This window comes from Paramisgurnus dabryanus, chromosome 16 (genome assembly GCF_030506205.2).
Source record: "Paramisgurnus dabryanus chromosome 16, PD_genome_1.1, whole genome shotgun sequence".
Lineage (NCBI taxonomy): Eukaryota > Metazoa > Chordata > Actinopteri > Cypriniformes > Cobitidae > Paramisgurnus > Paramisgurnus dabryanus.
In genome coordinates this window covers 37076594-37091834 of record NC_133352.1, presented here as the reverse complement: position 1 = coordinate 37091834, position 15241 = coordinate 37076594, and the positions used below count along the sequence as shown (strand labels likewise).

Genomic DNA, 15241 nt, shown 5'->3' with positions numbered 1-15241 from the left:
GGTGTGTTCTGTGCTATGAAACCCATTCATTTCAATGGCTTGCGCCGCGCGAGGGCGATTTGTTGTTGCGCTCACGCCGCGGTCGAAGTTCAATAGTTTTGCGCATAGTTTGTGGTCTTTTGCACTTTATACGGGAAATGAGCTGACAGTCTGTATCAGTTGTATGAGTGTGTGCTTGCTGTATTTGTTGTTTTAATGTCTTGTTTTTGCAAGTTATTGTTGCTATTGCGTGCCCCCCGTTGGAAACCGAGTGCCCCCCTGTTAGTTATGGTCTGGCGCCGGCTCTGGTCGTTGAACAGCTTCACACAAATTGTTTGGGGATCTCTGAGAAATTGGGTAAAAGTACATTTATATTTTGAGAAAATGACAGTGTTTTTTTGACCTTGCATGCACTTAAACCTGTTGTTCAGAACGTATAAACAGTGATATACAACACTACTTTTAAATACCAAAAAAGGAGCACTTTACAAGAGAAATGCATTTTAAGAGGGACACTCACTAATGAATTTTATTAGTATTAAGTGAGAACGCTTATGTTTTAAAAGTTAAGTTGAGTCATTCAACATTCAGTACCAGTGCCTCAAAAGTTTATTTTAACCAGACATCTACAGAAGTTTTAATTATATTGAGTGGCCTTTAGCTAAATTAATCTCTTTTAAACATGTCCAGGTCAAATTTAACCACAACATTAATAAAAAGAAAAAAAATCTATTTAGCATAAAGAAAAAACTATTTATGGACAATTGACACTTTTATGCATGTCATTACAATTAAATCCTTTTTCAACCCAAATTTGACATACTGTATTTCATCGGAATGATTTTCTACAAGTTTCTTCGTATTCCATATTTATTTGTAAAAACACTAATGCCGGGGAAGGCAACGTAGGTCCAGGGGTGCCGATGTCCTGCAGATTTTATCTCCAACCTTGATAAAACCTCGCCTGTAGTTTCTGGTGACTCTTAGGCCTTGTCCATACAGACATTTTTATAACCGTGACTTTTTTTATGCATTTTTTAGAAAACCCATTCCAGGGTGAGGATTGCCTGAAACATCGGTTGCAATGTTGTCATGTAGACAGTTAAACCGGGGTTTAAGCTTCTGATTAAGGCTTCTGATTGACCAACGTGGATTTACGATTTTATATAACTGCCTGCTGGTGTTGCATGCTCTTGACAGTGCGTGATAGCGTGTTTTTGCGTTTTCATGTAGGTGAAGATTTCTTTTAAACCTAGCATGTGTGGATGTGATTTTTTTAAATGCAGGAGAAAAAACTGTGGTTATAAAAATACCTGTGTCTATATTTGGTTATACCGGTTATATCTGGAGCTAAACTCTGCAGGACATCGGCACTCCAGGACCAACGTTCCCTGCCCCTGGACTAATGAGAAACTATGTAAAACAATTTGATCAGCATAAAATAAATGCAGTACAACAAGTACAACAATGATATATGAACCTTATTTTAACAATTACATTCATTCACTTATCATTAAAATAGTAAGACTTTGACTTAATGGGGTGGTTTTTCCAGACATGGCTCATCCTAGTCCCAGAATAAAATCCATGTCTGAGCTTCAGTACAGTATCAGTGTCATTTTGTCTCAAGATGCAAACGGGTATTGTTTTTTTTTTTGTAATGCATGTTTGTACTTAAAGCAACACTATGTAGTTTCCATGTAAAAATGACTTACAGCTCCCCCATGTGGTTGAAAAGCACAACAGTGCCTGGTATCAGACACTCTTCTGCAGGCAGGGGAGGGGCGAGACTGTGTTTCCTACCCTCCACCGCCACTTTCAGAGTGTGCTTGTAGCAGCTAGGAGGTTGCTCAGGTTGCAGCAACAGTACAATTTGTCCAGTTAAAAGTTGTTCCATCACTGAAATAATTTTAGAGACATTATTTAAAGGTAAAAAAAACTACATAGTGTTGCTTTAATATAACTAAGACCTTGTCCTGGATTAATAAAAACCCTGTCAGGGAAACTGCCCAAATAAGTATATCTAAGTTCCAAAAGCAGTGATCACAGATTATTTCCACAAAAAAAATTAACCACTCAGCTCTTAAAATCAAAAGTGATATTAAATTTTCTTATAAATGATGCCTAAAAAAAAAACATTTTGTTCCACAAGGAACCTTTAAAGTTCAATGGATGAAGCATTTCTCTTTCACCATAAGAGTCTGTAGAACACTGTCCCACTGCAAAAACATCAGAAAGATAACGATTTTGTGGATGTTAATGGTCCTTTATAAACCCTTCATTTTATAAGAGTGCATACTGTTCATGAATTAATAATAGATCAAAGCAACATCAGATCTTATCACTTCATCCAACCTGTGGCTTTGAGAAAGAATGAAATGTAAAAGATATGCTGACAGTTCACAATACATTTCCAATGACATTTCCTATGGAAATCAAAAAGGTTCTCAGTTCCAGCAACATCTGCAAGTGCCTGCATGGTGAGGAATCATAAATTATAACACTTTAAATATCAAAATCTAATTGTTTGGCTGTAACATTACAGTAGATAAAAATAACTAATATATATAGACTTGTGTATTTACGCAACACACATACAATTTCTACACTTTTTTCAGAAAAGCAAAAACTAACATCATCAAAACAATTTGCACATTTTAAACTCAGTATAGCCAGACACCAATATTAACATTAAAAGACAAGAACAAGGACACTACATTTACATTTAGTCATTTAGCAGACGCTTTTGTCCAAAGCGACTTACAAGTGAGGTAAACAATAGAAGCGATTATGGCAACATAAGAACAGCAATACATAAGCGCACTGGAAATAGTCTCATCAAGTCCAACACAATATACATAGTATGTTAGTATTTTTTTTTTTTTTTTTTTTTTTTTTTTTTTAGATAAAGAGGAAGGTAAATAGAGAAAGAGATAAAGAGAAGGTAACTAAATAAAGATAGTAAATCTGTAATTAGGAAGTTAGGTAATGATGGAAGAGATGGGTTTTTAGCCAGTCTTAAAGACAGCTACAGTGTCAGCTGATCGTGTCACGACCGGCAGATCATTCCACAGTTGTGGGACAGTTCCTGAGAAGGTACGCGTTAGTGTTTTCTTCCCTTTTTGAGATGGTACCACAAGTCTTCGCTCAGTGGCAGAGCGCAGTGATCGAGAGGGTACATAAGGCTCTATAAGCAAGCGAAGGTAAGGGGGTGCTGACCCAGTGATGGTTTTAAAGGCCAGGAGCAGAGCCTTAAATTTGATGCGGGCTGCTATAGGAAGCCAGTGTAACTTGACAAAGAGAGGAGTGACGTGCGCCCTCTTTGGCTCATTGAAGACCACTCTTGCCGCTGCGTTCTGAATCATCTGTAGGGGTTTGGTCGTGCAGGCTGGAAGTCCTGCCAGTAGCGCATTGCAGTAGTCCAGCCTGGACAGGACAAGAGCTTGGACCAGGACCTGCGTAGCATGCTCATCTAGGAAAGGTCTAATTTTCCTAATATTGTAGAGGATGAATCTACAAGAGCGAGCGGTGCTGGCAACATGCTCCGTGAAGCTAAGCCGATCATCAATGACCACTCCCAGGTTTTTGGCCGTCTTGGAAGGCGTGATGGTCGAGGAACCTAGCTGAATGGAAAAGTTGTGCTGAATCTTTGGTTCAGATGATATGACAAGCAGTTCTGTCTTCGCAAGGTTAAGCTGGAGATGGTGATCCTTCATCCAGAGTGAGATGTCCCTCAGGCATGCCGAGATGCGGGCAGAAACCGTAGGATCATCAGGGTGGAACGACAAGTGGAGTTGAGTGTCGTCTGCATAGCAGTGGTAGGAAAAGCCATGTTTCCGAATGACAGAGCCCAGGGATGTCATGTATATCGAAAAGAGCAGCGGTCCAAGCACAGAGCCTTGAGGGACCCCGGTATCAAGACGTTGGGGTTCGGAGACGTCACCTCTCCAGGATACCCGAAATGACCTATCAGAGAGGTACGACTTGAACCATAGAAGCGCTGTGTCAGTGACACCCATAGACATGAGAGTCGACAGGAGGATGCGGTGATTGACTGTGTCAAAAGCTGCAGATAGATCCAGTAAGATCAGCACAGATGATTTGGAGGCTGCCCTTGCCTGCCTTAGGGCCTCAATGACTGAGAGCAGCGCAGTCTCAGTGGAGTGACCACTTTTGAATCCAGACTGATTGCTATCCAGGAGGTTATTTTGTGTGAAGAAAGTGGAGAGCTGGTTGAACACAATGCGTTCAAGAGTCTTGGAAATGAAGGGAAGAAGAGAAACGGGTCTGTAGTTCTGTGAGAGTGGGTTTCTTCAGCAACGGGGTTATCCGGGCCTCTTTAAATGCTACAGGGAAGGTGCCAGTGTAAAGGGATGAATTGATAATGTGAGTGAGAGCAGGGATAACAGACGGAGAGATGGCCTGGAGGAGATAGGTGGGTATGGGATCTAGCGGGCAGGTAGTCGGATGATTAGAAGCCAAGACCTTGGAAACATCTGCTTCGGATAGGAGAGAGAAGGAGGGAAGGGAGCATGTCTCAGGGATTTGAGAATGCGCAAGAAGCGGCGGCTCGGAGAACTGACTGCTAATAGTTTTCGTTTTCTTCACAAAGAAGGAAGCAAAATCATCAGCCGTTAGGTCGAATGAAGGTGGAGGGGCAGGGGGACAAAGAAGGGTAGAGAAGGTCTTGAAGAGAGTGTGAGAGTCAGGTGAGTTGTTAATCTTTGAATGGTAGTATAAGGTCTTTGCAGAGGAGACATCCTTGGAGAAGGAGGCAAGAAGAGACTGATAGAGGCAGAGATCAGAAGGATCATTCGATCTGCGCCACTTCCTCTCTGTAGCCCTGAGTGTGGAGCGATGCTCACGGAGAACCTCAGTTAGCCAAGGAGCAGGAGGTGTGACCCGGGCCGGTCCAGATGTCAGAGGGCATAATGTGTCTAAGCAGGATGTAAGAGTGGAACAAAGTGTGTCAGTGGCATTGTCAGTATCTAACAGAGAGAGTTGGCTGGGAGCGGGCAGCGTGGAAACAATCGCAGAGGATAAGCGGGAGGGAGAGAGCGTGCGCAGGTTGCGCCTGAACGTGACCAATGGGGGATCGTATGTAGTGACAGCGGGAGTCAGGTCGAGGTCGAGAGTAATTAGGAAGTGATCAGATATGTGAAGTGGGGTGACCTGGGTGTGGTAGGTGGAACAACAGCGTGTGTAGATAAGATCTAAAAGATCTTAGTTAAATAAAGTCTCACAGAATGAGTAACAGTAAGTAAATGCATAATTTGTATTCTGTTTAAGACCCTGTGTAGGAGTTTTGCTGTAAACCATCTGTTCAAGCTTTTTGAATGACTTATTTGTCAGCAAACAGGTATGATACACTGCTGTTTCGTGAATAAGTCACGACTTAAGGGTGTTGTTAGGCACCATGCAGCACAGCCTCGAGTACATTATTGCCTTCCTTCCTCTGGGAAAAAAATTGTCCCTGACCGACTGTGAACCCATGTTTAACATACAGTATTGCTAAGGGTGCTGTGTAGTGACACGCAAAATCATTGGGTACAGCAGTCATAGATGTTATGCTTAATCATAAATAAACCACAGTTGTTGACCAGAATCAAGAACTGGAAATAACCATTTCAAAAGACACAGGTGATAATTCATAACAGCATAACTCATGCACAAACTTTCTTCTTCACTTTTCCCCCCAAGCGCACCCCACCTTAAAGGGACAGGGGCACAAAATTATTTTCTAACTTATGCATAATAAATTCTGCACAAGGCAAATAAAAAACGTGTCTAAATAACTGTACGGGTGGTTTTTAAGAGAGAGTTTAGATTAATCCAGCTCTAGGCAGGGGCGGATCTACCGGGGTGGCACGGGGTGGAAGTTACCACCCTAATAAAAGCATTGCCACCCCATATGCCACCCCAGCGCTGGTATCATAATATATATAATATATACCAGAGTAGGCTCTTTTAACCAGAAAGGCAATGTAGTTTTTCTCTGCGTGTGTTTAGGGGTGGGAGACACATATCTGACAATGATTGGTGTGTGTGTCTTAGAGGGGGTGGGACAACCACATAGCTGATGATGATTGGCTTCATTTCCATCGTTAGCCAACCAGAGGCAGCAGAGCTCATACACAAGCATGAACAGTCAGTCCGAGCAGAAAGTCTTTTACAGTGTAAAAAAGTCCGCGCAGTCTTGCCAACTTAACAAACTTTTTAGACCCCTTTAGCGACTTTATTAAAAAGCGACTAGGACAAATCTAGCGATATTTTCTAACGTGGTTGGAGACTTTTGACAAGTACAACGAGCTCAAAACAAAGGTAGTGGAAGCAAGCACAAAGTATAAAAAGCACAAACGTTACTTTTCCATCGTTGAGGTAAATGACAAGAATGATTATGAATGTGCAACTTATGCCCATGAAGAAAGAATCTCTTTCACTTTCGTAGCAAGTAATTCTGATATAATACAGTAAAGCACCTCACATCATCACATGCTGCTAAAAAATTAGTGGTTTCTCTTTAGTGTCTTAAAGTGATTAAGTTGAGCATCACATCAGCAAATCAGAGTACTGAATACGATCATATTTTACAGATAAATGTTGCATCAGGATAAAAAGACAAAAATTAAACTGTTGATTGTTTAATATTGCCTGAGGTAGTTTCTTGGTAGTTAAAACAACTGAACTGCAGGTTTGTGTAAGCAGTAAATATCTTTTAAGCAGTTCTTTCTAGAGTTAGCCCGTCATGTCTTGTTAGCTACTGCAGCAATCAAAATATTCCATACGTGCATATGAAATCACTCGTTATGATATAGTCTAATGTTTTTGTTTGTCTTAATTAAGGAGACAAAACTATTCAGTGTTGTGTATGTTTAGAAAGCTTGAAAGACAACTTAATGCTGCATTTTCCAGGATACTATGAAAAGAAAGGCTGATATCCATTTTTTTAACCAAAAAGAATAGAAAAATCTAATACTATGGGAGTGGAAGGTACAAATAAAACAGAAAAATATGTTGTGGAAGGGAGAGGAGTAGATGAAGTCATGAAAGAAAGAAATCAGTGTGTAGAAACGCCTGGGCTCGTAGAACCAAACGGATGTGAGCGGAGAGGACCAGCCTGCCGCATCACAGACATTCTGCATTGAAGCCCCTAGCCACAAGGCCTAGGAGGCTGCCATACCCCGAGTAGAATGAGCCCTGACGGCGATAGGTGAAGGCCGTCCAGAGGTCTCAAAAGCCAGAGAGATTGCCTCAACTATCCACTTACTGAGTGTCTGCTTGGTCGCCGGAAGACCTTTCTTGGGCGACCCGAAGCACACAAAGAGTTGCTCAGACCTCCTCCACAAAGAAGATCTGTGAACATAGGCAACCACAGGCCTCAGCCTCCGAGTGCCACGAAGGAAGTGAACCACCAGCGGGTCTCTCCCAAGGGACTGCCCGCCCAAAGAGACATGGTAGGCCAAGATGGCCACCACATACACCTTCAGCGTAGAAGAAAATAACCCTGCAGTAAACTTTTCCAGCAGAAACTCCAAAACTTTACTGATTGGTCAGTTCAAAGGGTCATGCAGGTGCTTGCTGCACCAGGAAGTAAAAACTCTTAATTTAAGGGCATAAAGCTTCCTTGTGGAGGGGGCTCTGGAGTGAAGAATGATCTCCACAGCCTCAGCTGAGAGACCAGATTCTATGAGTCTGGCCCCCTCAACGGCCAGACCCACAATTTCCATAACTCTGGGCGGGGGTGAAGAATCGTAGCCTGGTATAACCAGACTCTCGTACATTCATTTCATTTGTACAGAGAGTCTGGCCACGCTCCATAGCAAAGCGTTACTTCCATTAAGGAGGGTCCATTGTTGAAGTTTAAAACTATTGGATATGCCCAGAGTCACTCAGGATCTGCCAAAGCCAATCGCTAACATGTGGTCGTGACGTATATCATGCACCGAAACCGTCCGGAAACAACAAGTCAGAATAATCAGACAAACAAAAGTTAGCAAACCTGGTTCTTGCTCCGGCTTTAACTTCTGTATATTCGGCAGTTTTGCAACAACGGACCGAATAGCTTTTCTCACGTCTTTCTCCGCTGCCATTACTGAACTACAACTCAAACTGACGCACGACCTCAACGTCATCGTTCTTAGCCACCCCCATCTGTTCGCTGATTGGTCCTGCAGATTTTTGCAGGAGAAAACGAAACTCTATAGAGAAATCCCAGACGTACTGCTGAAGCGAAATGAAAAATAAGCGGAAGCACGTAGGAGGGCGGAGCCAGGCTAGAAGAATCGAGCCACCCGTCAGAGAGAGGAAATCCCTCCTGACAGGTATTTCCCAAGGTAAGCCGTCAAGAAGGGACACCAGGTCCGAGAACCATATTCGGTTCGGCCAGAGTGGGGCTTCCAGCAACAAGCAAACGTTGTTGCGACGAACCCTCTCCAGAACTCCCAGGAGCAGAGCAATCAGGGGAAAGCGTAAAGCCGTAGCCTCAGCTGAACCATGGCATCCAGTCCCAGCGGTGCTGGGTGTGTGAGAGAAAACTATAGCTGACAGTGAGTCATCTCTCTGGACACAAACAGATCCACTTCCGCCTGGTAAAATCTCGTCCAAATGGACTCCACTCCCCGGGCCTCAGCCCCTGTCTCGACATCTGCCCCCTAATTCAGACCCAGAGAATGTACACTGCTCTGAGGGACTGCAGCTTCCCCTGTGTCCACAGAAGGATATGCCGCGCCAATTTGTACAAAGGGTGTGAAAGCAAACCCCCCGGTGGTCATCGTAGCTAACATTTTATTTTTATTTATATATATATATATATATATATATATATTTAAATTCTACAATTTTAGCTCTGTTCTTTCTATCTCTTTAAAGGCAGGGTCCATGATCTCTGAAAGCCAGTGTTGACATTTGACAGCACCTAAACAAACACGCCTCTACCCCAATGGAATCTGGACCTTCTGATGGATCTTATGATAGACCCACCCCACACATGCGCAACCCAGGCAACAATAGGTGTGTTCGAGATCCTCTGGCACTGCGCAGACCGATTGGCGAGGTTTGCCGCTTGCAGTCGAGGGAGGAACTGAAGACGGAGCCGTCAAGCCGGACACCTGCTGCTTGCCGCAGTAAGGTGTGCGCCGTGTTTCCTTGTTTTTAATTGCGAATGAAGTGAATTAGATGTTGAATTTGATAAAAACAAACCTTTTCATAAAAAGTTCCAAACAGAAACATTTTATATTGAATATTTTAATTGCTGCTTATACTGTTTACCCGAAAATAACAGGAAACAAGCCTATATTATTAAAATACCAATAGAGTTTGTTATTTTCATTTTTATTTTATTACACAACACAATATAACATATTTAAGCATATTAAAGTGTTTTTTCCGATTTTAAAACATGAATTTACAATGTTTATTTGTGGAACTAAAGGTTGGATTAAACTTGAAACTCTGGAGAAGCTGCACCGGCTGAGCTAGCCGGCTACTCTCGAAACGTTCTCGCGGTACTTAAAAACCATATGACACAGTCACGTGCCTGCCGTGCCAGCTGAAGTCGGTCGAAATTACTAACCGGGATGCACTGCTTCAAGTCAGCCACCGATCGGTCTGCGCAGCGCCGCATGAAGTCGAACACACCTAATGTTGTTTACTACTGATTGGCTACAAGTGTGTTTTGGTAGTTGGCACGTCTCTCTTTTCCAAAGCGTTTTTCAGAAATCTTGCACTCCGCCTAACACACACACACAAATGAAAGCAAGCATTGTTTATATGCAGTCTGTCATTATTATGCCAGTGGTGAGTAAAGTAGCGTGCACACCAAAGCGTTTACGACAGCGTATGTTTTTAATTGTTTCCAGTGGAAGTGCTGTACTTTTTAAAAAAGGGAGCAGCTGGTCGGTTTTGTCCGAGCTGAGCGCCAGCACTCGACGGTTTTTCCACGCTCAGCGGTGAATGCCGAGAGTTAAAAAATGCTGAACTTTGCGTAAAACGCGCAGTTCAGAAGGGGAGAGACAAACGTCACCAACCAGTGCAACATTCAGCAACTGATAAGCAAAGCAGAAGTATCATAGCAACCTAAGCGCTTAAAATAAAGCTGGCAAGCGCCTAAAGTCGACGTCCGTCTGTTGTTTTTAGCCATGTTTAAACGCTTTGGTGTACATGCATGTAAACATTAATTAACATACAAAAATGGATGTTTTGTTGTAATGAGCCCTGGAAATGAGGTGAAGTGGACAGCAGGACCACATTCAGACAATTTTAGTCCCCTTTGACCCTTCCATATGCAGTAACTGGGTCGTTCCAGAGATATTGGTCACTTCAGATGGGTGAGCCAGGTAGTCAGGTGGGCAGAGTGTTTGGCTGGTTTCCTGCAAAGGCCACATTTCTTGCCATGTGAACGAAGGCAGATGAGACGGATGGCCAGTGAAGAGTGGTCTACGTTGTCTGTAGTTGGACCACACCTGCAGCAGCGTCTCTTTGAAGGGCCGTGTAGTCAACGTGTACAAAATGGGGTTCAGAGCGCTGTTGATTGGCAGAATGAAGATTACAACCCACGAACTGATGGTTCCTGAAGAAAGACAATTCTCATTTTAATAAAACATTTAAAGATTCATGGTCGAATCCTTCTTTCGTGTTCTGCTAATGACTTTTCTAGGAAGAGTAATTTTGAGAGGGGAGTCCACTGGAATTGCCTATATAATGTATCTTTGGACAAAATTATCATAAAAAGATAAGGCCAGGAAAAACATTTACATTTATGTATTTGGCAGATGCTCTTATATACAATATATTATTTCGGCCTATAGCCACAAGAGCAACAGAGTCATTAGCAACCTTCAAAAATGAATGCACTTATTCTAGCCCTGAATCCTATGGCCATCAAGTAAATATTTTGTACATTCTTTATCTGTCTGGATGTCTTTAAACATTTGAATTCTTGAAGAAAATGTATCAAAGAAAGAAAGAAAGAAAGAAAGAAAGAAAGAAAGAAAGAAAGAAAGAAAGAAAGGAAAAAGAATTGGGCAGAAAGCAAACATAAATTACAACCATATCTGTAATTTGGGAAAGCCCTTATGAATTAAAATTAATGACATTAAAAAACACTTACCCGGTATTTCGACCTCCATTAGTGATAGAATTTTGAGAATAAAAATGGGAATCCAGCAAAGCGAATCAGTGATCACAATGGAGAAAAAGCGTTTGGCAATTGTCAGCTCTTTCTTTATGTGGTTGCTATATTTGGTCGCTTGCGTTCCTGTTCTTTGAATATTATAAAACATGCTTCCATAGGACAGTACGATGATGAGAAAAGCCACCAGATTCAGACCTATTTGGAAAATGAATATGAGATTTTACATCATACATAGCTACATATCTACTTCAAATGTTGACTAGTGTATATATAACAGTGAAAATTACGAAATTAATTAAACCATAAGAAATGTTCCTCAACTTGATTGATGGTCTCAATATAAAACACAGACATCAGTAGAGTTTTTTTTTGTTTTTTTTTCAAATTTTGGCTTATAAAATATTCTATTAAGTTGGACTCCACCCCATCCCCCCCTCTAATTTTAACGCTTCAACAATATTTTTAGTTACCCCACCCCTTCATAAACAAACTGAGACCTCCATATCTAACCTCTATCATGCACCACAAATTGTGCAATCACAGAGAGTGATTTTTGTGAATGAAAATATCAAAAACAACTCTTATAACTGTGAGAACAGGTCAGAGTCTTTGTAAATCAACAAGCAATTAACTTTTAAACCTCTAAAACAGGTGTATTACAACATTTTTCCAAAGATGTTTAACTTACCGAGAAATATGACAATTGAATACATTTGCGCGCCAAGAGTTTCTGGCTGCTCGGAATGCAAAGGGAAACACACGCCATTGGTTCCGTAGAAGTTTCTGAACACTCCTTTACAGACCAGAGGCAGAAAAGCAATGATAAATCCCAAAATCCAGATGGCCACTAGTACAGTAACTGTGCGTCTGCGACCAGGGGTCAGGTAACGAAACGGGTAGACGATGCAGATGTATTTTTCCAGGGTGAGGTAGGTCAGGAGGAGCACTGAGACCTCAGTCGAGAGCATGGCTAGAGATCCGATCACCTGGCATGGTGTGCTATCCATCCAGGCCTGAGCGTGACGGTTATACTCACCACGAAACTTCAGGTCATACGCTCCGATCATGAAGAGGTAGACACCCATCAAACCATCTGCACCTGTGTAGTGAGAAAGGATCTTTTAAGCATGGAATATATCAAAAGAGGCATCATTTGGCTAACATTTCATGCTTCTTTTGAATATACTTTCAAATAGATTACTACATGTAACTGGCTCTTATGTAATCTAGGGTGACCATACGTGCCATTCTTCCCGGATCTGTCCTGTCCAGGATTTCGGTGCGTCTTCCGGAAGTCGTATTTTTTGACCGCATACGCCATTCAGTTAAAAACATAAGATATACAATCGTAGTTTCATTCTTACCTTAAAATGTAACGGTTGCTTTTATGTAATAATAATAATAATAATAATAATCCTCTATGCCTATGCGGTCGACAAATACAATTTCCAGAAGACGCTCCCGAAATCTTGGACAGGTTAGGGTCCGGGAAGAATGGCACGTATGGTCACCCTATGTAATGTGTATGAGCTGTTGTCATGCTTGCACAGTGACAAAGCATGTCCAAGAAATGTGAATAATGAAAAGTCCTGATTTTTAACAGCAATTCTTAAATGTCACCATGAGGGTCAGGATGACGTGGTGAAAGAAAACAATATTTAGCAATTCAGAGTGTTTCGCTTAGAGAGTGATGGTGTAGTGTTTAGCAACCGACATAGACACCATCTGTGGCAGATACTGGCTCACTGATGATTCCCAAAGTGTCTATTTCCACGTGCAGCTTACAAGTAAAGCCAGGGATACATTGTGCGAATTCAGCAATGCCGTGGATAAACACCAACTCAAAGTGTATGAGTTAAACAAATGTGATGCTAACGAAATGTGTGCTCACACTATACGGTTAGATCAATGAGCTGCAACTTGACTGCTCACACTGCACGTCTGAAATAAACATGTGAGACACTCGAACCCAGACGTTTGTGGCTGTGTGCCTGTTTTAAAAGAAACATATGCATTCCCGGGAAAAGCGCTGCCCTTCTCAGACGTGTGGTTCCATGTGCTGAAGACCACAAGAGAGCACACAGCACTGGATGATAATGTGGGGACTTGGGTCTAAGAGTGGGGCAGAGTATCAGTTGTGTGTATATACGCAGGTGTAGGTAGTTTGTATGCGTTTACCACAAGATTTCTGAGAAGATAGTATCCTTAAATAATCCTTGACTTTATAACAGCAGAGTAGGTGGCGATTTACAGGGTTAAAAACAAAAAAAGAAAGCACGTGTGCAGTGAGTTTAAGGAAATTGGTTCATAGCTCTGCTTCAACTGTGCAAAACCAGAAATTCATCTGACACACGATGAAGCTGAAATTCAGTTTCGCCAGGTTATGTGACAGCCCCTTTTGCTGTGAGGAAACAGTGCCAGGGACACTTTTCAGCCCGGTAGTTTCAGGGCAAAGATCGGCCCACTTTTCCATGGTGGAATTCCAAATTAGCACTTTTTCCTAATTGGACAAATGAAGCAACAGTTCAGCTCTTACTATTGTGTAGTTTGTATTAATACCATGGTTAAAAAAATAATGTTAAGGTTAAATACAAATTAAATAATAATTCACTTATCACTACAAAAAATTATTAGTAATTAAAATAAAATTATAATAAAAAGTAATTTTACTGCACACTCAGATCAAGCTTGAGTTTTGTTATCAATATTAAATTGCATAGTATTTGCAATATTTGCCTAACCCTAACCCTAAAATTGCATAATATTTGCAAAGTCTATGAACCCACCCATCCTTCTCTAACGCGTACCGTTATGGTAGGGCCGGCCTAGCCTCCCTAAGAATAATTTTGAAAAAGACGAGCTATGGACCGAACCAACTCTGTGGGAGGAGGGGGGAGAACTCCCTCACATGGTACAACCCATTTGATGTCAGAATGTGGAACGTGTGTAGTGTAATTTAAGAGAAGAATCACTACCGTGACAAATGTAAAAAAAAACCTTGACCGTCCCAAAAATTAAGCGGCCCACCAGGAATGCTCCCGGTTCTCCCGATTACCCACTCCAGGCCTGAACAGTGCTATCCGCAGATAGATAACCTTTAGACCACATCAGAGAGTGCAAATCAAAAAGCTAAAAGCAGCCCAAAACATAATACAAAGATGTAGACTAAATCATGCATGAAATTGCCAAAAAGATGGATATACTGTAGAATGTAGAATCTGTGAATACTGTAACTATGCATTATTAAACTGCTGGAAGAAAGTGTCCATCTTACAGCATAAGGATATGATGCACATGGCATGAAGCTTGTTCTCAGAGCGAATATAGGACCGCATGCAGATCACAAAGATGTTGCCGAAGCAGGTCGTTGCAGAGACAACCCAGACAAAGACACGCAGCACGATGTTGGCCAACAGGTCCTCAAAAGATGAAATGCCATCAGTGTTGGGCTTGCAGCTGCGTACGTGAGGCGCATATCCACAGTACTGGAACTTTTTAAAATAGCTGCAAGGAGCAAAAGTAGAAGCAGATATGTCAAACGTTTAAGTCTGCCGGGTCGATCGCTTTTATTTTAACTTGTTTGTTAATTGGTAACTTTCTGCACTGAGATATTTCTGCAGACTTGAGCCTGACAGGTTTTGCTTTCTACTTTTCAAATAATTGAACATATGAGTGCTGTCCTTCAGCTACGAGTTCTGTCATCACTCAGCCAGTCCGCATTTATATCAGATAACACTAAAGAGAACTGTGATGTGCTATCAGAGACAGCAAGGGACTCTTGAGCTGAACTGATTCTTAGTTTCAGCTGGAGAGCAAACACTGTGCATTACATTCAAATTTCATAGTGTTTTCCTTCTTCACAGTCAAAATTATACGTCGCAACATACAGTATGCATCACAGAAACACCTCAAGTATTCTGGATAAGATTGAAAAGCAAATTGAAAACACTCAGAGACACACTTGTATTTTGTGTTGTTTTTCTGAAGGATGCATCATAATCGCCATTGATTACTACATTCCTTTGCGAGAGAAAATGATTAATTTGAATAATTAATAGAAAACAAAATCTACAGAGTCAACTTCTGGGGCAAGAACTGTTGTAATGTTTTTTTAATGAGGACACACTTGAG

At 41.6% G+C, this 15241-nt stretch overlaps 1 protein-coding gene and 1 pseudogene across 1 annotated transcript in view; both read right to left on the bottom strand.

Annotated features, from left to right (window-relative positions):
• Positions 1 to 2952: 2952 nt before the first annotated feature.
• Positions 2953 to 7760, bottom strand: LOC141280872 (uncharacterized; annotated as a pseudogene).
• A 1072-nt stretch (positions 7761 to 8832) lies between these two features.
• rxfp1 (relaxin family peptide receptor 1) overlaps positions 8833 to 15241 on the bottom strand; it is a 60472-nt gene continuing 54063 nt past the window's right edge. Inside the window, exons 15-18 of the mRNA XM_065242851.2 lie at positions 14385 to 14614; positions 11799 to 12209; positions 11087 to 11305; positions 8833 to 10546 (exon numbers count right to left, since the gene is read on the bottom strand). Coding sequence (XP_065098923.1) covers positions 10227 to 10546; positions 11087 to 11305; positions 11799 to 12209; positions 14385 to 14614 — 1180 coding nt within the window. The 3' untranslated portion in view covers positions 8833 to 10226. The remainder of the gene's footprint in view (positions 10547 to 11086; positions 11306 to 11798; positions 12210 to 14384; positions 14615 to 15241) is intronic.